Source organism: Nannospalax galili, unplaced genomic scaffold (assembly GCF_000622305.1).
Source record: "Nannospalax galili isolate Female #2095 unplaced genomic scaffold, S.galili_v1.0 scaffold104, whole genome shotgun sequence".
NCBI lineage: Eukaryota > Metazoa > Chordata > Mammalia > Rodentia > Spalacidae > Nannospalax > Nannospalax galili.
The window spans coordinates 2,281,925-2,300,650 of NW_008353596.1; the positions used below are offsets into that span (position 1 = coordinate 2,281,925).

General features: G+C 49.9%; 1 protein-coding gene across 1 annotated transcript in view; it reads right to left on the reverse strand.

The window, feature by feature from the left end:
• Stk10 (serine/threonine kinase 10) overlaps positions 1-14,590 on the reverse strand; it is a 109,910-nt gene extending 95,320 nt beyond the window's left edge. The window contains exon 1 of the mRNA XM_008850764.3: positions 13,919-14,590. Within this exon, the coding sequence (XP_008848986.1) occupies positions 13,919-14,074 (156 nt within the window). The 5' untranslated portion in view covers positions 14,075-14,590. The remainder of the gene's footprint in view (positions 1-13,918) is intronic.
• Positions 14,591-18,726: the final 4,136 nt, after the last annotated feature.

Genomic DNA, 18,726 nt, shown 5'->3' on the forward strand with positions numbered 1-18,726 from the left:
ACACACACACACACACACACACACACACACACACACACATACACACACACGTGTCCACCATAGCTGCAGTCGGGCTTTGAAGCACTAGAAGTAGGATCCGTCCAGCCCCTCCCTACACCCATCAGCCTTTCTCACCTGTGGAGAGCGCCCAGCCTCCCAGGCACCGTTCTTCCCTCTCTGTCCATGAGATCAAGTTCTCCGGTATCCCTGTGTGTACATCACCCATGGTCCTTGGACACAAAAAACTCCCAATAGCATCTTCAATGGCTGCCTAGTCTACTGAACAGCAGCTTCACCAAGAACTGGGGCAGTTCCTACCACTCTGCACTGGTCACTTGGTGCTGTACCTAAATCCTAAGGCTTGACTGTCATGCTGCCAGTGCCCTGTTCCCACTCAAAGCTAGGTAGAGTTCAGCTGTGAAGCTGAGCTTGGATGTTTCCGACATATCCATGCGTGTCCTTGGCTACTGGCCTACAGCTGCCGGTACAGAAGTGCCTGCTGCCCCACTTGAGAGAAGTCCTATCATCCTCCTATTTTACAGAAAAGGAAACCGAGGCTTAGAGGAGTGACACCTCTTGCCCAAAGTCATACAGCAAAGCCAGCGGCTAAGCTGGGATCTGTGGGGGCAATAGCACCACCAAGTGAGGAATCTCCAAAGTGAGGCTCCTGCAGGAGGCATGTGGGCTTCAGGATGCTTCCAGAAACACAGGCTTCTGGCCATGGAGGACAGTCCCGCAGGCACAGACCCTCTGGACCAGGCTAGCACTGGCCCCTGGGGCTCTAGGCTTCTCACCAACAGAGGCACCCAGCTATCCTCCTCCACCCCCATGGGTTTCCTGTGACCTCAGATGCTGGTTAGCCTCTGTCAACTTGACACAAACCCTAGAGTCACCTGGGAAAAAGGAACCACAACTGAGGAATCTCCTCCATCAGACTGGCATTTTCTTGATTGCAAATTGATGTGGAAGAGCTCAATCCACTAATGGGTAGCACCATCCTTGGACCAGTGGGCCTGGCCTATATAAGAAAGGTAGCTGAGCAAGCTACTAAGCAATGTTTCTCTATGGTTTCTGCTTCAGTTCCTGCCTCCAAGTTTGTGCCTCAAGTTTCTGCCTTGGCTTCCCTGATGATAGACTGCCCCAGCTTGGTTTTGGTCAGGGTTTTATCACAGCAGCAGAAGGTAAACTAAAACAGAGGGAAAGGGGCCCTGGAGTATCGGAAACTTGCAGAAAGAGCCCCAGCCCAGGACTAGACCCAAGGCACAGAGCAAACAAAGGTAGGAAGATTCCTGAGGCCAAGCAGGGATGCACGCTGGCCCCAAGAGGCTGCCATGTTAAAAGCACACCAGCCTGGACAGCAGCAGTCTCTTTGGAGAGTCAAGAGTAGGCCCGAGTCCCCAGACAGTGCAGCTTAGAGCTTTCCAGAAAGGAGAGCAAGGACAAATGAGGCTCAGCCCTGGTTCCTTCCTCCAGGACAACCATGCCGCCCCTCCGGTGTCTCTCAGTACTCTCAATCACCCTGGATTAACAGAATTTTACAGAAGCCCTGGCCTCTCCATGGCTTTGATGTGCCTCTGGCTCTTATGGCATTCTGGGTTTTGTTGTTTACAGTGCTGAGTTTGGAAGCTAGGGCCTTGTGCATGTTGGACAAGTGCTGCTATCAGGCCACACCCCAGCCCCAGGGTGGCCTTCTTTATCGGTAGTGAATCATGTTTATCTTCATACCACAGACAGCAGTAAAGAAGGAGGGCTCCCAGGACCTTGGCTGGCGTGGAGCCAGTGCAGCCTACAGAACAAGCAAGGAGACACTTGGGGGGGGGGCTCCCGGGACCATGCTTGTCACTCCCCAGGCATCACAACCATCTGAAGTCCAGCAGACATAAGACCACCACAGTAACAACAGTCCCCTCTCTGGCTTCCTCTGTGCTGGGCAGTGCCTTCAGGAATAGCCACATCCCTTCACAAAAGGAGTAAAGTTCTGCTCTGATTTATATTTCACAGCTCAAAACGGAGATTGAAGGGTGATGTGACTTGTCCAAGGTCAGAGACTGGTTCCTGAGTCTACACTGTAGATTTTACTCATTCATTTATTCATTCTTCACTCAATAGGTATTATCTGAGCATCACTTCACAAATTCAGACACACATGTTGGGGACATTCCAAGCCTCTCTACTAACTGCTCTAAAATACGCTATTAATTGTTGGCCATCATGGTCACTCTGAGCTTCAGAACAATAAGTCATTCCTTCTATCCAATTGTTTCCTGTCCAGTTAAGCACCCTCTCTCCAGCCCATCCTACTCCATCCTCGGGGACTTTACGTCTGTGAGAGAGCAGAAGTACACCAGGGAGTCCCAATGTGGTTCTGAGCCCAGGAGGAAATCAGTGGGCTGTGGCTGTGGTGAGAGGGATGGGCAGGGCAGGTTGCCCTGAGGAGCTGGATGTGAGCTGAAACCCAGAAGCAGAAGAGCCAGCCCCCAGAGCACAAAGACAGCTGACAGCAGCAGTAATTAGGGCAACATGTGCAAGGGTCCTGTGGCAGAAGTCACTGCCTTCCTTCAACACCTCTTGGGGGTCTCCTGCCTACATCATGGAACAGAGGCTCCCTGGAGTTGACCCCTCGGTCACCGGAACATGATTCAAAGTCCCGACTCTCTACTTCTCCCCTAAGTCTTAGGGCTGAATTCTGACTTTGAAATAACCTGTTGGTTTAAAAAAAAATCATGCCGGGCATGGTGGCACATGTTTTTAATCCCAGCACTCAGAAGGCAGAGGCTGGCTGATTGTGATTTCAAGGCCAGTCTGGTTCACATAGTAAGTTCAGGCTAGCCAGGGCAAAATAGTGAGATCCTGTCTTTCAAGGCAGAGGCAGGCAGATCTCTGGGAGTTCAAGGCCAGCCGGGTCTACATAGTGAGTTCCAGGCCAGCTGGGGCTTAGGGAGACCCTCTCTCAATAAAAAATAAAAAATAAAAAAAAAAAGAGGAAAAATGTAGCAAAGGGGGAAGCAGAGAGAAAGGGGAAGAGAAACAGCAGAAGTGAAGGTGCCTGAGAGCCGGTGGGAGGCCCACCCGTGGGGTGTATCTCTCCACATCAGGTCCTGCCTCCCGGCTGCCCCGGCCACAGGCCACCCACTGGGAGGGCCCACAGCTCCTTCCCCACACACCTGCCCTGTCATGCCCCTGCCACTTCCTCTGCCTTTACACCAAGTGTCCCCACTTCCTCTGCATGGGAGGCCGTTGTCAGCATCCACTTGAGGCAGGCCCAGGAAGAAGGTCATGTTTCTGGGCACAAAAGCCACAAGGCCATGAGGAGATGACAGGTGGAAATGACCTTCTCTGCCTAACACTCCCCTTCATCTTTCTTCTGTCCTCTGCAAGAGAAAGGCACAGGCCCCTGACCAGAAAGATCTGGGTTCAAGTCCCAGTCTTGTTACAGAAAGGCTGTGTGATGCTAAACAAGTAATTGGGCATCTCTGGGCCTCTGCTTGACTAGGTGCAGAGTGAGGCTACTACCCTTTGCCTTTCTTGAGGACAGGAGAAGAAATGACAGACAGTAGAAACTGAGTACCAGTCATTCTCTATTGCTGAGATCTGTAGGGCCTGACATATAGTAGATGCTCAATAAACTAAGCAAGTCACTGCTCTTCTGTGCCATTATGTAGACTTCTTTGGTCAGGCTGTGGGAGCTGATGACAGAAAAGGCATCATTTGAAATCAAAACTGCTAAGTTGGGGCTGGAGAGCTGGCTCAGCAGTTAAGAGCATTGGCTGCTCTTGCAAGGGACCTGGGTTTGGTTCCCAGCACCCAGGTGGCAGGTAACAACCATCTTAACTCCAATTCCAGAAACCAGCCTCCTTGGGTTTGCATGCATATGGCATACTTACATACATACAGGCAAAACACTCATACATATAAAAATAAAAATAAAACCTTTTTTTAAAACTGCCAAGACTAGTGAGGCACGGTAGCACAAGCCTTTAATCTCAGCACTAAGAAGGCAGAGACAGGCTGATTGTGACTTCAAGGCCAGTCTGGTCCACATAGTAAGTTCAGGCTAGCCAAGACAAAATAGTGAGACCCTGTCTTTCAAAAAAAAAAAGAGCATAAAGAAAGAAAGAAAAATAGACTCGCCCAGCATGGTGGCCCATGCCTGTAGTCCCAGCACTTGGGAGGTAGAGGCAGGGGGATCTCTGTGAGTTCAAGGCCAACCTGGTCTACATAGTAAACTCCAGGCCAGCTGGGGCTACAGGAAGACCCTGTTACAAAAAGACCAAAAAAAGACTCAAGAGTGCTGGTTCATCCCTCCACCACATGACTGTGAAGACCTTGACCTTGACTTCCTGGCCCTATGAGCACTAAATGTCTGCAGCCTATCCTAAGTGGCTATGGTATATGGCTATGCAGCCCAAGGGACTAGCAGACATGTTCCTGCCTGCCAGTACCCAGGGATGCCCAGCTCCAAAGCCACCAACCACAGGAAAGAGGAGGTGGGATGGTGACACAGTGGTCAAAGGGGCCCAGAGGTAGGACAGACACAGGGACAGGCCAACTCTGTAACGCCCAACACAACTGGTACTACTGCATGCCAGAAATGAGGGGATGAGTACAAGGGACCGCAGAAGAAAAAAATTCTCTCTGTGGGTGTTTGTCAGATGTTGAAACTATCTCCTATACCTCAAAATTCACTCTTCTTTCTGGCAGTCCTGCGGTGCATTTCAGAGACAGCAGCTAGGCTTCCTAGCTCCCACAGCTGTGGCCTGCAGGAATGTGGGTCAATCTAGTGCTTCCAGAGGACATCCACTGCTGAGCTCATGAGCAATCTGGTTTCCAGTCTCACTGGGTTTAAGCTGGGGGAACCGCACAAACCCACCCTCAGGCCACCACACTCAAGAGTCAGCAGTGGGCAACCTGGGCCTCTGTGCCCACTGACCTGCCCAGCATCCTTCTCTCTGCCTTGTGATCACCATCTGGCTGCCCTGGCTGTGGGTGGCTTCCCACTCACCACCACCTTCGGTTGGCCCCCCAACAGCTCTCTTGTCAGGCAGTCACTAGCCCACACTGACTATGGTGAAGGCTGCAGTCCTCTGAGCACCTGCCCAGGCCTCCTGCTGCCCCTTGGTGCAGGCTAACCCTCAGGACAGCTCTGAGGGTGGCTAGTTTATCAGTTCCTCATACCTGGGGAAATTGAGGCCCAGAGGTGAGCTACTTGCTTCTCATCACACAAAAGCTAAGTGGGGCAGCCAACATTTGAACTCTGATCACTCTGATTACAAGACCCAAGTTTTTTGTCATGAAATATAAGGTGACTGGGGCTGGAGAGATGGCTCCGTGGTTAAGAGCATAGGCTGTTCTTGCAGAGGACCTGGGTTTGATTCCCAGCACCCAATGGCAGTTAACAACCAACTATAACTCCAGTTCCAAGGGATCCGGGGCCCTCTTCTGACCCCTCTGTATTACATGGATGCACTTATATACACACAGGCAATACACTCATAAACATAAAATAAAAATAAATAAAACATTAAAAATAAATAAATATAAAGTGACTGATCCAGCTAGCCCTCTGCACTGGTGCTGTCCATATCCAGTCTCCGGCTGAGAAATTTTTTTTTGTAATTGTATTTGTATGAAATATGTACATATTTTTTTCTGGTCCTATTCCCTGAATAATATAGTGCAGCTGTTTTGGTGTCTTGAGCATCAGAAGACATCCAGAGAGGATGGGAAGCAGACAGGAGGCTGGTCAATACCACCCCACTTTATAAGGAACTTGTTGGGCCCTGGGTGCCAAGTCCAAGGGGGTCAGTCCTGGGACCAACTCCCATGCACAGTGAGGGGCAACTTGACCACTGGCTCAACTAAATCCAGGCATCCACTGGTTCTCAATTGAGAACCAAGTTCTCATTGGCTCTGCCTCCTCTCTCTTACCCCGAGCATGTGGCTAGAGATATCTTTGGTTTGGTGGCTACAACTTAGATGGGGAGGGCAGATGAAGAGAACATACCCTTTCCTACATCTAGAAGAGAGTGGTAGAAGCCAGAGACGCTGCTGAATCTGCAGGGTAATTGTGCACTGAAGTCCCAGAAGAGAGGGGAGAGAGAGAAGATGGGCGGGGGGAGAAATAGAGACAGAGAGAGAGAGAGAGAGAGGAAGAAGGGGGGCCACATTAAAGATTCTACAAGGCCAGCATGGTGGTGCATGCCTTTAATCCTAGCACTTGAGAAGCAGAAGCAGGCAGATCTCTGTGAGCTGGAGGCCAGCCTGGGCTACAGGGAGACCCTGTCTCATAAAGATTCTACAAGGCCAAATGACTGAACTTGCAGATTATGGAGAGTTAAAATGTTGCAAGAGCCAAATTATCTCGGGCTATTTTTAGTCCTTTGAAAGCCATCCATTGCCCATCACTGTGTCTGACCCAATGTCCTTGTGACCATCAAAACCTCATAATGTATTCTTAGCAGACCACTAGCTTCCACCAGTCCCTAAACTAAGAATGTCATCAGCATCTGACTGTAGCAGAGTCCCCACTTTGCTGTAACCCACCTACTTGTGGCTCCCACCATTGTATCTGGTGAATAATTTGATTCATGTCTTTGTTCCATAACTAAAACAAACAATAACAACAAAACCCTCATGTGACCTCTTCCACAGTGGGACAGGGTATTTGAGGAATCTGAATCTGTGTTCCTGAGCCATGGTCACTCATATTTGGTCCTAGGATAAACTATCACTTACTGCCTTAAGGTATTTTGGGTCAACACAATAAAGACTAACTCTGACCCAGGACATCACCCAGAGCAACAATAATAATAAAATGCTCTCAGTTTCCTGCCCACTTCCTGGGAGGGGACCAGGTGTTAAGCCTATCCCCTCCTTAGCTCCTTTATTCTATGACCACGTCTGCCTCTGAGGTAGGCTGAGGTTCGGGGAGGTTACTGGCTTGGGAAGCAAATGGAGCCAATATGGGGCCCAGATCCTACTGCCCTGGGTTGACCCCTAGGGGCAGGCCCTGGGGATTTTCCCCTCATCTAGGTAACTCAGGAGATGGGGTCTGGTAAGCAGAGAGGAGCTGTCTATCTAGCCTTCAATCCTGCCCTGGCATAGTTTGACGAGGCTGGAAAGCTCTCAGTGTGGTGGGAACTGCCCCCAGGCCAGTGCAGTGTAGGCCCCAGGCCAGCAGACTCTTCCAGGTGAGCAGTGTGGGAGCTCACCCAGGCCAGATGCAGCAGACCCTTGCCTGGTGCCCTCCTGGGAGAGGGTACTCAGGCCACCAAAACTTTATGATCCAGTGAGGAATGTCTCACAATAGCTTGGACTTGGGTTTAAAAATACTAAACTGAGCGGAAATAAGGTTACTGGCTGGGGGTAGATCTCTTTCCGGAGTAGGCAGAGGGGTTGGAGGGCAGGGGAGGAGAGGGAAGAGGAGGAGGAAGATGCAGGAGGACTTGGGCAGCCCCAGGGGAACCAGGCGGAAACCCAGGCTTTCCAACTCTGCGGGTCAGTGAAGGGAGTGAAAAGAGGAAGGCCTGGCCCCAAGGGGAGCAGGCCTCCAGCACTCCCAGCTTGGCTCTGCCTAACCAGGCGTTCAGGGATTCCAAAGCCAGTGCAGATGAAGGCACCTGAGGTCTGAGCACAGCTGCCAAGGCCCCTTCCCTCTCAGCAAGAGAATGTAGCAAAAGGTCTCTGGTATTTTCAAAATCACCCTCGGCTAGGTACTGTTTGACCCAGTCATTCATTTCTGGGAGTCTATAGCCTCAAAACACATTTAAAACACTTACCTACATGCAGGCAATACACGCATACACACAAAACAAAAAATAAATAAATAAAATATTTTTTTAAAAAAAGAAAGAGAAAAGAAACACTGGAAGAATTTTCCAGCCAAGCTGTTCAACCTAGTCAGCTTGAAGTGCCAGTGCTGTTCCAAGGCTACAGACATCGGGAGTGACTTGATACTAACCAGGTGTGGTGGCACACGCCTTTAATCCCAGCATTCAGGAGGCAGAGGCAGGTGGATCTCTGTGAGTTCCAGGCCAGTTGGGGCTACAGGGAAACCCTGTCTCAAAAAGACCAAAAAAGAAAAAAAAAAAAAAATCAACTTGGTGTACATAGGTTTCAGGTGCAAAAAAATGTCATGAGGCATTCCTGCCAGCTGATCGAAGCAAATCCAAGCAGTTTACAAAGCAAGAGGATGTCCCCCCACTCCAATGTGGGAGCAGCCACCAAGACAAGCCACCCATATACATTGGGCAGTCCGGTGTGAAATTCCAGAACCTTCCTCCAACCCTCCCCAAACTACAACCTTCCTGCACCTTCCTCCACCATAATGTGGCCTACAAGGCACCTGCTTACTGCTGCGTTAAGGGTTTCGTAGTCCCATTAGGCGGAGGGAACTATGCTGCCAGTTTTTAGGTTCTGATCTTTTTGTTTCTTAAAATATTTGACTTATTATTTTTATTTTATGTGTATTTTACTTTATGTGTATTGCCTGCATGTATGTGAGTGCACCCGTGTTCTGCAATGGTCAGAAGAGGGTTTCTGATTCCCCTGGAACTGAAATTAAGGACGGTTTGTAGCTGCCATGTGGGTGCTGGGAATCAAACCTGGGTCCTTTGCAAGAGCAGTCTGTGCTCTTAACCTCTGAGCCATCTCTGCAGCCCAATTGTGCCACTGATAAAGTTTTTTGGGGTAGGCTGACCCCACTTTCCCAGAAGGGCTAGGCTTTTCTTGGTCAGTCTTCACAGTTCTGTACTTTTGAGGATGTGTCTTAGGTTACAGATTATGTAAAGTGTTTGCCAGGACAAGCAATTGATCAATTTTCATTTGTCAGTAGCAGAGAGAGAGAGAGAGAGAGAGAGAGAGAGAGAGAGAGAGAGAGAGAGAGGGAGGGAGAGAGAGAGGGAGAGAGAGAGAGAGAGAGAGAGAGAGAGAGAGAAAGACACCAGTCAGGCATGGTGGTCGATGCCTGCACTGCTAGATACTTAGGAGGTTAAGGAAGGAAGGTTGATTGAGGCCAGCCTGGGAAACAAAGAAAAACCCTGTGTTGTTTTTTTTTTAAAAAATAACAAAAACAAAATATCCTTGCTGGGGATATAGATTGGTAGAAGAATGTTAGCCCAGTGTGTGCAAAGCACTGATGAAAATTAAAGCAGCCATTGATGGAGCTTATGGTGATTTTGCTTTCTTTTTAGTTCTTGCTACTTTTTTTTTTTTTTGCACCCTCTCAATTTTCCAAAATAACCTTTTAAAAGCTTAAAGTCAAAGCAATCTGCAGGAAGCAGAAAAATCAACTCGGCCACTAGCCCAGCCCTTTCAATTCTATACCCTCTGGCTGCCCTGCACTTAGAGGCACCTGATTAGAAACTGTTTCTGGGCATGCTCTGCTGAGGGCAGCACTCCTCAGTACAAACTAAACACTTCCTTTCCTTCCTACCCCACCTTCAGAGAGATGATTTTTCAAGATAAGAGTTTGAAAATACATCACCTGTGAGCCTTACTTTGTATTCTAGTAATGGACTAGAACTAATTTTGTGGGGTTGTTTTTCAGTCTTTTTTCTTTCTTTCTTTCTTTCTTTTTGAGGCAGGATCTCCCTGTAGTCCCAGTTGGCCTGGAACTTGCTAAGTAGACCAGGCTGGCCTTGATCTCACAGGGATCTGCCTGCCTCTGCTGCCTGGAGGAGTGCTGCTGACATTAAAGGGTGTGCATTACCACACCCAGCTTTCTTTTTTTTTTTTTCTTTTTTTTTTTTTTTTTTTTTTTTTTTTTTTTTTTAAGCCAATTTGCCATCACTCAGGGATTGGGTGAGAATGACCTTGTTATTGGATTAAATCAATCATCATTTCATTTCTTTCCTCCCCCACCTCTCTGTCTGAGACCAAGTCTCACTGTGTTAACCTGACTGGGAATGAACTCATTACATAGACCAGGCTGTGAGTTCAAGCCCATGCACTTGCCTCTGCCTCCCAAGTGCTGGAATTAAAAGGCTCAGCCTCTTGCTGGGCGTGGTGGAGCACACCTTTAATCCCAGCGCTTGGGAGGCAGAGGCAGGCGGATCTTTGTGAGTTTGAGGCAAGTGCATGGGCTTGAACTCTCTATGAGTTCAAGCCCAGCCTGGTCTACATAGTGAGTTCCAGAACAGCTGGGTCTACAAGGAGACCCTGTCTCAAAAAAGACCAAAAATAAATAAATAAATAAATAAACAAACAAACAAACAAATAAATTAAATAAATAAATAAATAAATAGAGGCATGCTCCACCACACTCAGCCTCTTTTTCTCTTGAGGCAAATGGACAAAGGCTCATCAGGAAGATGACGAAAGGGGAGCTCCATGTCTTGGAGACTGCTGATGCTCTAATCTCACATCACCTTGGATAGAAGTCCTCATCCCACACACCGAGGAACTGAACTTTCCAAGGCTTCACAAGCTCTGAAAGTCCCAAGAAGGCCCCCTAGCATGATGGCTGAGGAGAATCCCTGCTCATTCAAGGACTGGGGTAGAGCCTGGGATGGCAGCACATGCCTTTAGTCCAAGCACTTGGGAGGCAGAGACAGGTGGATCTCTGTGAGTTCAAGGCCAGCCTGGTCTACATAGTGAGTTCCAGGCTAGTTGGGGCTACAGGGAGACCCCCCCCCGTCTCAAAAGGATTGGGGTGGAAATGGACATCTTTTTCTACTCATGGTCAACTGCACTCCTGGTGCCAGGCCAAAGGGCAAACTCTGGTCCCAGTCACATAACCAAGGTGGAATTTCTGGCTTATACTGCCTCAATGACCAGGGCAGGCAACCAGGAAGTGGGCAGAGGTCAGGGCTCTCAATTAGAGCAGTCCTTAGTAAAAATAACACCCAATGACATCCTCCATTAAGGGCTGAGGAAGCAATACCTCTGCAGGGCAGGGGGCCTGGTGTCAGGGAACTGTGACTCAGGGCATATCTTCCTGAGTGGGAGACTAAGGAAAGTGTTCAAGTCCAGAGCTGTGGGTTCTAGTCCCTTCCACTCTCTGGGATCTAGTATCTCCATACACATAAACTTTGATTAGAAAGGAATGCCATATGCTAAGGTCAAGGAGGCAAAACAGCTGTGTTTCACTCAACAACAGGGACACATTCTGACAAATGCACCATTAGGTGATTTCATCATTGCAGGAGCATTACAGAGTGATCTTACACAAATCTAGAGGGTATGGCTTTCTCCACTTAAGCGGCACATGTGTGTGTCACATATACATGGAACAGCCTAATGCTTCTAGGGCCAGGCTGACCAAGACAACACAAAATTAAGGTGTAGGGAGATGATTTAGTTGGTAAAGTATTTGCTGCACAAGCTTAAGGACCTGAGTCAGATCCCCAGCACCCACGTAAAACCCAGGAGTGGCCACATGTGCAGGGGATCCCAAGGCTGAGGAGGCAGTGACAGGAGGATCCCTGGGGTTTGCTGGCCAGTCAGTCTAACTGAATCGGATGAACTCCAGGCTCAGTGAGACCCTGTCTCAAAAAATAAGGTGGATAGCAATTGAGGAAGAAACCTGATGTCAACTTGTGGCCTCCACACGAGTGTGTACACATATGCATGGGCACCTGCACATATATGTGGGCACATGCATGAACATGCACACACACACAAAAAAAATTTAAGCATAAGAGGAAATTATGTAATCAAGAGACAGTGAACTTTTAAAAAATACACTCTAAAACAGCACAAAAAATACCTCATAGTAGATACATAACAGTGACATTTATTACTGTGACAATATATGCCACGCCTCTACATGCCTGGCAGTGTATAAAGGTACACTAGCATCACAAGCATGTGAGGTATACTTTGCACAAGATGTACAGCACTGGGCAACGGGAGCCTTTCAGCTCCTTTATAGTCTCATGGGACCATCTTTGGCTACACAGTCCCTCACTGCCCCAACATGCTCTGTGGCTCTCAACTATAATTAAAACTGTCCAGGTGAAAATCCTGAGTTCAGAGGTTGGGAGAGAGGGCTACAGTGGAGCCAGCGTCCAGCTTTGGGAACTAACTGTGGTCACTCTTCAAAAGGGTCCACGTGTTTGAAGAACAAGGAAGTAACAAAATGACTTATGAATCAGAGTGCTCCCTTACTAGGAAACTGCCCTAGAGCAGCAGAGTTCTGGAGGGCTACAGCAGGCGGAAATGACTAGGAAGAATCTTACCTGCCAGCAAGTTCTGCATTTCAGTTTAAATGAAATGAGGACAGGGGGTGAAGGGGACAAGAAGACAACTGAAAGTCCTTAAAACTATCATGGAGAGTCGAAAGCAAGCACTGACAACACCATGGAGTGTTTGGAGATGGTGGGTGAGGCGGGCAACTGACTTAGGCCAGCTGTGGTCAGAGAACCTCTGTAGGAGCAGGCTGTATCCTACAAGCAAGGGCACTGCCAGGTCATCAGAGAAGGCTGAGAGGCTGGGAACTATTTCCTAGTGCTACAAGGAAAATGCAGCAGAGGGCAAGGGTATTCACTCGGGGGGGGGGGGGCTAGCCTGGGGTCCCTCAATATGGGCCAAGCTCTTAGGCAAAGGACAGTAAATTGATTCAGTTGGAATGCCTGGTGACCTATACTTGTCTCTCTAACAGGACCTTTAGTGGGGGTTCTCCAGCCCTGCAACAGGAAGTGCAGCACAGAGAGGAGGTCCCCATGGACCTGACTAGCCGCCAAACTGCCACTGCTCGGATTCCCTGGTTTAAAATGCATTCTAGTTCAGCTGGGCTGAGTGAGGCCTGAGGCTTCCTTTCTAACAAGCTCCCAGAAGATGCTAATGCCCAGCTTCAGGGGATCACACATTGGGGGGTGGGGTTCTAGCAAAACAACTCCAAATCCAGTTGACTTGGAGGCAGAGGGACTAGAGGAGCCCTCTTTGCGGGTTCAGCCTCCTGAAAGGGCAATCCTGGGATCAGCCTGGCCACCACCTATATAACCCCCAAGGAGATTGGCATCTGGCTTAGGAAAGCAGCATCCTCTGGAGGATGGGGGTGGGGGTGACCACAGAGGGGTATTCTCCCAAGAAATCGTCCCTACAGGATACCAGGTTGGCCTGTGGTCCAGGCTTCTCCAGAGATTGAGACACGGGCAACATGACAAATTGGGAGACCAGCCTTGGCAACATAGCAAGATCCCATTATCATTTAAAATAATTAATAAATAAGGTTTTTCTTAGAGAAAAGAAGACCGGGTGGAGCAAAATAGTAGGAGTTAGGTACCCTAAACAACAAGCCAGGCACCCAGAACTGACTCACAGGAGCAAACTCCCAGACCTGACTGCTGCACAGTGTAGGATTCCGTGTGCCCCACCCACCCCTCACACTGCCTCCGCTGTCTTCCTCCAGGGGAAAGGTAACTGCAGACAGAGAGCCACCAGTGACTCATGCATAGAGGCAAATCTGTGCCCTGCAGCTGCAGACACAGGACCTTGTCCTCGTCCTCCGTCCAGCCCGAGCCTGAGCCCCAGCCTACCGTTCCAAGCCTCACTCTCGGGCCACTCTTTGCCTTCGCGCCTTCCCTGACTAAGGCTCATCTTCGGGCGAGTCCCTAACTCCCAAAGCTCCCGGCACAGCTGGTTCTGTCCCCATCTCCTGCACATTCCCAGAGCATCCGTGTAGCCTCGCTTTAAAAAGCATGCCCCCTATCACAACGCTCTCGGGAGTGCCTCGGGTGGCCCTCTCGGATGCTGAGGTTCTACAAATGTCCTTTTGTCACAGGGTGAGGCGCCGAGCACAGTGCGGAACACACAGGAAGTGCTCAAAAACTGAGCTGGGGTAAGGGCGACAGCACTACCCGAGAGTTCCCCAGGCCCGGGCCGGGGTGGGTGGGTGCAGGTTCCCGGGAGCGCAAGCACCGTGCGCTGCCACGGTGGACCCGGCCAAGCTGAGTGCGGTTGGCCCCGGACGTCTCACCTTGTAGACCTTGCCGAAGGCACCGTCGCCCAGCTCGCCCACGATCTCCCACACGTCGTTGGGGTCCAGATCGCGGCGGACGTGCTCATATTCGCGGGACTTTCTCTTCTCAAAGGTGGACAGACGCAGGATGCGGCGGAAATTGGCGAAGGCCATGCCGGCTCTGGCGGGGGACGCGCGGTTTCCCGGAGCCGCCCTTTCCCGCAGCGCAGCGCGCGGTCAAGTGCGCCCTGGGCCGCGCCGGGAGCTCTCGGAACGCAGCCCCGCCCCTCCGTCCGGCCCCACCGCTCGCCCGCCCACCCGCAGGGACGCGCCCCCGCCGGCTCCACCTGCTCCCCGTTGCCCCGAGACCCCCTAATTGGCTGCGGGCGCTCGCGGCTCCGCCCGCGCCGCGGGGCACTCTGGAGACTGTAGTCCGGCCCCAGCGCCGCGAGCTTGCGGGGCTCAGGAGGCCTGGAGGACCCCGGGGCTGGGGACCCCGACCCGGGCCAGCTGCGCCGCACGGCTCCCCAAACCTTTGGAAGCGCGGGGTACCGCGAGGCTGCTGCGGGCAAGCGCCACGATGGTCCGAGGTGCCACGTTAATGCCGCGACGCGGAAAGCGCGTCCCGCAGCTGCCCCGCCGGCCCCCCGCTCACCCCACTCCTCGGCCGGACGTCCGTGTCCCTGCTCCCCACTCGGGGCACACGCCCTGGCCGCTGCTCCGCCGCGGGTCCTCGGCGCGGTGCTGCCTCCTAGTGCTCAGAATGCAACGCCCGGAGGCCGGGGATTCCCAGGCAGCGTCCGGCTTCCCGGGACTCTCCCCTCACCCCCCACCCCCGCCCTCGAACCCCAAACCTGTCAGGACTGGTGGCTGGAAACAAGAGTGCCTTTAGGACTTATCTTCCGCTTCATGGTGTGTTAGCAGATAATTTTATATTAAAGCTTCTTATTTCTTCATTTGCCAATAGGAGGAGAAAAAAAAGTCCATCACAGATAAGACTGAAGACAGACCCCGCCCCCCCAATACAGAGTTTCTGGGATCAAAGGTGTGCGCCACCACGACCCGCATCCAGACTTCTTTGACCACCCGGGTCCTCCATCCTAGCGGACCGACTCACTTCTCTGCCACCTCTAGCTGTTTGTGTCCAGCAGGTAACACAGTGCCTTTACCTAACATTAGAAGTAGTCCCAGTGGAGAGTGCTGTCCTGTGGGCAGCCTGCAGGGCCTATGACGGTGCCCAACCCTCCTGAACAAATGAGTCTCCATGACACTAGGCTACCCCGCCTCAGGAAGCGTCACTGTGGACTTTTTTTCACCCCTTCTTCGGGACTTTGTTCGAAGAAAATCTCTTGAGCAGCATGCAAGCACCAAGAGTTGTTTCCCACTTGGAAAGTCGGCTAAGGGAGTCTTGGAAGCCGCGGGGATCCCTGCAAAGGGCACCTCCCCCCCAAAGGTTGTCTTGCACTTCTGAATGAGTTCGGGGAATTTTTGATCATTGAAAGGAGAAGCCACACAGGACTGCCCGGGTTGAGTCAGCCAAATGAACTGCGCTTTTTTATTTCAGAGCGTGGGACTAGCTGCAGCGTGTGCAGCTCTGGGATGGGCCGAGGACTGCTTCCCTGCTAGGCTGGGGGTCAAGGCGTTCGTTCTGACCAGCCCTGGGAGCTCCATGAGAAAACCAAATGAGAGATCAAATCAGAAAAGTCCGTTCAAATATGACTGGCTACAAGAAGCCAGACCCGAAGACCATGCGAACCTCCCAGAAAAGGCAGATGTAGAGCACAGATTAATGATCCTTGGGACTAGCTGTAAAGGGCGAAGAGGAATCTCACAGGGGTGATGAACGGGTCCTTTCCAGAACTACAGCGACAATCCCGCAAGTTAGGAAATCTGCCCCAAATCATCAAAGAGCAACTTTTCGTTTTCGTAAAGGAGTCTTGTAGTAGGTAAATTAAATCTCAGAAATGTTACCGGAGGGCCAGTTGTGGTGGCACACGGCTTTAATATCAGCACTAGGAGGTAGAGGCAGGTAGATCTCTGTGGGATCCAAGCTAGCCTGGTCTACAGAGTGAGTTCCAGGTCAGGGGCTACAGCAAGACCCTGTCTCAGAAAACAGAAAGGGGTGAAGGAGGAGGGGGGCACATAGAACAGGAACCAGCAATTCAAAGGGCTGAAAAACAGACATTTAACAAACTGTGCAAACTCACTCAGACTCATTAGTAGAGATATACACATCAAAAACAATGCTTTTTTTTTGTCTTTTTGAGACAAGTTCTCTCTGTAGCCCCAGCTGACCTGGAACACACTATGTAGACCAGGCTGACCTTGAACTCACAGAGATCTGCCTGAGTGCTGGGATTAAAGGCAAGGCATATGCCATCACACCTGGCTTAAAGACAATGCTATTTATCAAATTTACAAGAAATAGATGCTTTCTAAGCTATTTGAGAAAACAGGGTGGAAGGAAGAACAAAATATCCAAAATGCTCATTCATCACAGGTCACTGTGAAGTCCTACAGCAAAAGTCAGGTGAAGAAGGGGAACACACATCTTTTTAAAAGAATATTTTACTTATTTTTATTTTATGTGTATGAGTATATTTATTTTGGTTTTTTGAGACAGGGTCTCCCTGTAGCCCCAGCTAGCCTGGAACTCACTATACAGATCAGGCTGGCCTTGAACTCATGGAGCCGCCTGCCTCTGTCTCCTGAGTGCTGGGATTAAAGGTGTGTGCCTCCACGCCCTGCCCTTTGCCCACTTAAAAAAAAATTAGATTCCTGTCTTTTTGAGTCTAGAATCTAAAAAAAAAATTTTTGGCATTTTGTTTGTTTGAGGCAGTGTCTTCCTACATTTTATATTGATCTATTTATTTATTTTATTTTTTGGTCTTTTTGAGATAGGGTCTCCCTGTAGCCCCAGGTGTCCTGGAACTCACTATGTAGGCCAGGCTGGCCTTGAACTACAGAGATCCGCCTGCCTCTGCCTCCTGAGTGCTGGGATTAAAGGCGTGTGCCACCACACCCAGCTGATCTATTTATTTTGTGTGTACACATGTGCATATCTGTGTGGTCAAATGTTAGAAGTCAGAAGTCAACTTTCAGAAGTTGGTTCTCTCTTTCCACCATGTGGGTCCTAGGGATCCAACTCAGGTCCTCAGACTTGGCAGCACGTGCCTTTATTACCCGATGAGCCATTTCACCAAACCTGATTCTAGGAATTTAAAAATCAAACAGACATGTCTTTCATACATGTGTTAACTTGTTCATGGTGACTTCTGCTGAACAAAGATACATAGTACTGATATAATCAAATCTGCTTGTAAGTGTGTGTGTGTTCCTGCTACTGGGGATTGAACCCAGGACCTTGCATGTGTCATATAGGAAACATGTGCTTTGTTACTGAGCTATACCCCCAGATCGGTCATATTTTTAACTTATGAAAGTCAACTTAAACACTGGGTGTTTAAGTGTTTACACACCTTTAATCCCAGCACTCAGAGGCAGAGGCAGGCAGATCTCTGTGAGTTCAAGGCCAGCCTGGTCTACATAGCAAGATCTGAGCCAGCTGGGACTACAGGGAAACCCTGTATCAAAAAGACAAAAAAAAAATCAACTTCACTGGTGTTTAATTTATATTAAATAAAAACTCACCCCTTAAAGCATGCTGCTCAATGCATTTGGCAGGATGATACTGCTACCTGGTACCACAGTCAGGTAGAGAGGTAGAGAACTTCAGCACCACAAAAAAATCCCTTATGCCTATGCCTCTGGTCAATTCTCATTCCCACACTCTCAAGCTTTTTTTTTTTTTTTTTCCAATGCTGGAGACTGAACCTAGGCCTTTGCACATGCTCTGTCATGAGCTACACCGCAGCCTGTGTTTAGCTTCTTTTAACTCAGCATGTTTCTCAGATTCATTGTGTTGAATGTATTCATGGCCCATTTCTCCTCATTGCTAGGTAGTATTTTTCTATATGGATATATCATATTCATTAATACATTCAGCTTTGAGGGACAGTTGGTTTTTTTCTATTATGAATAAAGCTGCCATGAACATTTGTGTTTGAGTCTTTGCATGAAAATGATGAGGTTCAGGACATGTAACCCCAAAATATGGCACTCTGGCATTTGAGAAAAGAGCAGAAGTGGATCATAAGACCTCTGTTCAATCGGTGTCCTCCTTATCCCTGAAGGAAGGGAGATGAAGGTACAGAGCTGCATAGGGAGATACTGCATAGACCATTTATCAGCACTGGGTAATCCTCTCTGTCCTCCAGTCATGCTCCTTTCAAATGGCTTCTTCTCGCCTCCAAGCCTAAACACAAAACACAGTGTACCTATTTCTTTGGGTCTCCGGGTCCTTATGAAGACTCCCGTATACATAAAACTTATAGCACATGGCTCCTGGGCTCCTCTCCTATCCTCAAGCCTCTTGGGGTGGGTCTATCACGGAGCCCTCGGCACCTTGACTCCCCCGGCCTCATTCGCCCTTCCACCTCCCCCGCTGTTCTCTGCTCCTGGTTTGGGCTCTGCGCCATTCCTGGTCTTGGGTCCCCAGACACCTGGGGAACTGGTGCTGCTTCCTGATCCTTTTCGCCCAGGCCAGCTGGGTGCCTTCCTTGGGCTCCAGGAGCACTGCTTCAGGACCTGGCCCACCCTCACCTCTCCCTGCTTTCCTGGACCTGCTCTCCTGCCCTCAGGCCTCTCTTGGGGTAAGTCTATCCTGCAGCCCTCCGAGCCTTGACTCCCCCAGCTGTGTTCACCCTTCCATCTCCCCCGCTGTTCTCTACTCCTAGTTTGGGCCCTGCACCATTCCTAGTCTTGGG